Below are 5,280 nucleotides of genomic sequence, written 5' to 3'. Positions count from 1 at the left end.
TAGTGGTTAAAATTGTTGTCTTTGGAGGTCATGAAGTTTTTGGTTACCTCCTAGTATTCTATAATAGGGGTTTTCAAAGTGTGATATGAGGGCACTCGGGGTCCTGGAGGTGCGTTCCTGGGGGTCCATCAGGTCCTTACTTTTCTGGTTACACGTGTGGATGTGTTTTCATCATGCACTTCAGTTAAAGCAACATATCACCACTGACTAAGTGAAGAAGCGGGTATGAGCTTAGTTTATCTCCTATCGAGGCAAACATTAGGCATATTTGTGAAAATTAAGACAAGGCCACTGTTCTCACTAAATGTTTTTTGAAAATGTAGTTACTCCCATATGAATGTGTTTCTAATATGAACATGTAATAGGTTTATTATTATTCTTTTAATTATGCCAATTACTAAATACTTTTAAAGAACCTCAGTTTTAATTTCTAATATGATTTTAAAAAAGTGATAGTTACAAACCCACTCAAACTAAAGCCCTGTAGGGGCCTCAAAAGTTTTTTGAGTGTAAAAGGATCCTGAAGCCAAAATGCTTGAGAGCTGTTTCTTTATAGTTTGGGCCATTATTGGAAATGTTATCTTACTTGAACTTAAATTCTGTATTTTGAGTGATTATTACTGGTGTAATAGCGTGAGAAATGCTGTGAGAAATACTGTGAGTTTCGGAGGCTGACCCTGCCTTCTGCAGCACTGTGCCCTCTTGTTCTGACATATCACATCTTGATTCTTTTATCTTTCTAGGTAGATGCTCCAGTCTCTTCCCTTCCAATCCTTATATAGCTTCTTCCTTTTCTTTCCTTGTAGCACCGCTCATGACTTTCAGCTCCATGTCAAAGAACAGCAGAGACAGTGAGTAACCTTGGTTTGTTCCTAATCGTAAAATAATGCATGTACACGTCCCCTCTCAGATACTATGTGCTGGTTTTGTAGTATATATTCTTTGAGTACCTAAGAAAGCCCTCTTTGATTTCATGTTGCAAAAAGGCTTTTTAAAAAATCATAAATGGGTGTACCTGTATCAAATCATTGTCTTATATACCTAAAACTGACACAGTGTTATATGTCACATTATATAAAATTTAAAAAATCATAAAAGTAGTTGAATTTTGGAAAATATCTTCTTTCCTTGATCAAAAGAACTCTATGATCTTTCTTGGTTAGTTTGTTGATATGATGAATCACATGACAGGTTATCTGATGCTGCACCGTCTTGTCACTCTTGGGCTAAACCAACACCACTTGATCATAATTTACTATTGTTATGAAACCATTTTATTTGACTAGATGATGCCTTTTAATGGATTTTAAAATCTGCATGGATAGGTAAAGTGGGCCCATAATTTGTCTTTTCTTACCTAGTTTTAATATCAAGACTGCATTACCTCAGTGAAATGAGTTGGGCAGTTTCAGATATTTTTCTGTTTTTTGTTTGTTTTTGAAGAACATGTGTAAGATATTCATCAACTGTTCCTTACAAATTTAGCAGCACTCACCGCAGATTCACTGGGGCCGATGATTATAAAAGAGAAGGTCTTTTACCACTTCAATTTCTCTAAAACTTTTTAAAATATCCAGGGTTTCTATTTGTTCCTGTACCAGTTATGAAATGTTACATGTTTCTGATGATTTAATCATTTCACTTACTGTTTCATATTTCTTCATTTATATTTTTCTTACTCTTTTTAGTAATTTAAAAATATCATTTATTTCTCTAATTGTTTCCAAGTTTTAATGTTATATTTTCTTGGCATCTTGTCCTTGTTTCTATCTTATTAATTTTTTATAATTGCTGATTTTTGTTGTATTAAGCACAATTTTTCTGGGTAAAATTTCTTGATATATATATTTAAAGTAGTATGTTCCCCAACATAGAACTGTTTTAGCTTAAAAACTTGACATTTGATGCTTAAATGATTTAATTATAAGCATTTCTTTATTCATTTTATAATTAAATCTTTTTTAAAACTTTTTTTTATTGAGTAATACTCATTTTACAATGCTGTGTCAAAGATTTACTCTTGAAATAAAGTATTATTTAGCACTATATTGAGTTTCCAACTTACGGAATTTGGAATATTTTCCCTATTGATTTCCAACTTTCGTGCACTGTAATCTATATAATATATATTTTTTATAAAAATATATATAACTTATATATATATTTATAAATATGTATATATATATATACACACACACACAACAATTCGAAGTGGATGGGGAATTTCTCTGAGTCCAAAACAAGGTCAAATTTTGTTAAACCCCTCTTTCTGGTTGAAAAGAAAATGTTTGATCTCTGGAGAGGAGCCCAATTATATCCAGGAGCTAATGTCTGAATATTATTAATTGTATTATAACTGATAATTCCCAAATTACATTTCTGAATTCTGTTAAAATTTGTGATTTCAACTTTGTAGCCTGTCTATCTAGTATTGATTTAGCTATTCCTATCTCATACCTGTTTCACAGAAGTGGTGTTCTTTATTTATTACTAATAATCTAGGGTATATTGTTCTACAGGTTAATTATATTCATACAGGTTCTACAATGTTCCAATAATCTTCATAAAATGGTCTTCTTTGTCTCTTGTTGTGTGCATGTGTGTGTACATTTTAAATTTCAATATGCTTTTAAGCTAGTAATATTTTCCTTCAAAGCCAAAATAATAAGATCACACTTAAAATTAACAACTAGATTAAGAATAATCTCTTCATATTATTTTTAACTCATCATTCATTCATACCACAATCAAAATCTTACCTGTTTCCTTAAAACTACTTAACAACTAGCTTATCTAAATATCTGATTCCCAATATTGCGCATGGTTGTTATGGCCCTTGAATTCCTCTTCACCCTCTTCTTCGTCCTGACTTGATGAGACCAGACCAGGTGTTCTATAGAACATTTTGCCTTCTGGATTTTCTAATTTTTCTTCATGGTGTCATCTAGCTAGTTTCTCCATCCTCTACATATTATCACTCTTTGGTGCTCAGCTGTGGCCTATGGGCACATTTATATAGTGCCAGATCATATAGTATGGAGGTCCTTAATTGCCATTTAATCTATGTTAGAGCCTATGTTTTAGCCGCTGTGACTTCACCCTATTTCTGATCTCACCAGATGCATCATCCTTGTGTGGTCAGAACTATAGCACAGTGTCTGAATTCATCCTCATCGGCTTCTCCAGCTTCCCTCAGCATCTCCTGCCTGCCTTCTTCCTGCTGTACCTGCTGATGTACCTGTTCACACTCCTGGGGAACCTGCTCATCATGGCCACCATCTGGAGGGAGCACAGCCTCCACACGCCCATGTACCTCTTCCTGTGCGCCCTCTCCATCTCCGAGATTCTGTTCACTGTTGCCATCACCCCTCGAATGCTGGCGGACATGCTCTCCACCCACCGCTCCATCTCCTTCATGGCCTGTGCCAGCCAGATGTTCTTCTCCTTCACATTTGGCTTCACCCACTCCTTCCTGCTCATGATCATGGGCTATGACCGCTACGTGGCCATTTGCCACCCCCTGCGCTACAACATGCTCATGAGAACACGTGACTGTGCCCATCTTGTGTCCTGGTCCTGGGCTGGTGGCTCAGTCATGGGGATGATGTTGACATTGATAGTTTTTCATCTCACATTCTGTGGGTCTAATGAGATCCACCACTTTGTCTGTCATGTGCTTTCTCTGTTGAAGTTGGCCTGTGGGAAGGAGATATTGTCTGTCACCATGGGTGTGATCCTGGTTTGTGTCACAGCCCTGATGGGGTGTTTACTCCTCATCGTCCTCTCCTATGTCTTCATTGTGGCTGCCATCTTGAGGATCCCCTCAGCTGAGGGCCGGCACAAGACCTTCTCCACATGTGTGTCCCACCTCACCATAGTGATTGTGCACTACGGCTTTGCCTCCATGATCTACCTAAAGCCCAAGGGCCCCCGTTCCATGGACAGCAACACTCTGATGGCCACCACCTATACAGTGTTCACCCCCTTTCTTAGCCCGATCATTTTCAGCCTCAGGAATAAGGAGCTGAAGAATGCCATGAAGAGAACCTTCCACAGAACATTCTGTCCCTCAAGCTCCTGATGGTGGCATGGAAATGTGACAGATGATTTGGGTTTAATAATGTCTGTGTCCATACAGCTCTTGTGGTGATTCAGGTCTCCGAAAATACCTCCACTCCATAGGAGTTAGATGTGTACTAGATGTTTGCTTTTCTCCAACTTGCTTTCCCCTCTTGCATAGGCCCAAGCCATCAAAGTCTCTTACTTATACCCAGTGAGATGAATTCCATCACATTATCTGTGCCTTAGAATGCATTATCTATCTATAGGCAGGTGGAGAGCATCACAGGGAAGTGTCAGGCCCCTGATGGACATGATTCTTCTTGAATGGACTAGAGCAAGAAGGCTTCGTTCCCCCACCCCTCAAAATAAGAATAAAATTACAAGGATAGTGATAAGTGCCACCAGAATTGAGTCTTTATGTATAAAGTACTGTGCCTAATGTTTTATTATTATTATATCTTAATTACAGCAAATGTACAAAAAAAAGTTCTTGCCTTAGAGAAAATGGTGTGTTCTTTACAGTTTTGTGCTAGGTTTTGGAGCTATAGACTGCAAGGCAAGTTTTTCTGTTGCGCTGAACTGGGTGAAGGAAGTTAGAATGCAAAGTGAAGAGAGAGCAAGAGGGAGAGAGAGACAGAGAGAGAGAGACAAGAGAGTGCTAGGCTAGGGGGAATAAAGTCCTTTAAAGAGATCTGACCATTTAATTGATTATTTAATTGATCATTTAAAAAATATATGGGGCAGAATCTGGGCAAGATGGAAGGAAGGAGAAGGAGGTTGGTACTAAGGCAATATGCATATGAGGATGGGGAAGAAGGGAAGAGGATGGAGGTAAGAAGGGAAGAGGGAACAAAGAAAGGGAGGAGAGAGAAAGGGAAGAGGGGGTCAGTGCTTAGGTAAGAACACAGGCATGTAAAAGTGTGCCACTGACATCTTTTTGTTTTGTTTTGTTATGTTTCGGGGGGGACGGTAATTAGGTTAATTAATTAATTAATTAATTAAATTATTTATTTTATTTATTCTCGAGGAAATACTGGGGAAGGAACCCAGGACCTCATGCATGCTAAGCACACACTCTACCACTTGAGCTAAACCCTCCCCCCCTGCTGCTGTCATCTTATTGAAATCCCTTTCCATTTTTCCCACACATAATTTTCAATAAAACATCCATTTTTATTACTGTGTTAAAGTTGCAGCTGTTTGGGGAGTGAGTTGAAA

The 5,280-nt window shown here is 37.8% G+C and overlaps 1 protein-coding gene across 1 annotated transcript; it reads left to right on the top strand.

Moving 5' to 3' along the window:
* The first annotated feature begins 3,130 nt into the window (after positions 1–3,130).
* On the top strand, positions 3,131–4,081 carry LOC102534324 (olfactory receptor 10H4-like). Its single transcript, XM_031689745.2, has one exon. The coding sequence runs from the start codon at positions 3,233–3,235 to the stop codon at positions 4,079–4,081; it is 849 nt and encodes a 282-aa protein (XP_031545605.2). The 5' UTR covers positions 3,131–3,232.
* Positions 4,082–5,280: the final 1,199 nt, after the last annotated feature.

This window comes from Vicugna pacos, chromosome 22 (genome assembly GCF_048564905.1).
Source record: "Vicugna pacos chromosome 22, VicPac4, whole genome shotgun sequence".
Lineage (NCBI taxonomy): Eukaryota > Metazoa > Chordata > Mammalia > Artiodactyla > Camelidae > Vicugna > Vicugna pacos.
The sequence above is the reverse complement of the archived record's forward strand: the minus strand, read 5'-3'. Positions and strand labels throughout refer to the sequence as shown.

Bases quoted from the DNA above. Each gene is read 5' to 3' on its own strand.
- LOC102534324 (XM_031689745.2), top strand. From the start codon at position 3,233: ATGTACCTGTTCACACTCCTGGGGAACCTGCTCATCATGGCCACCATC.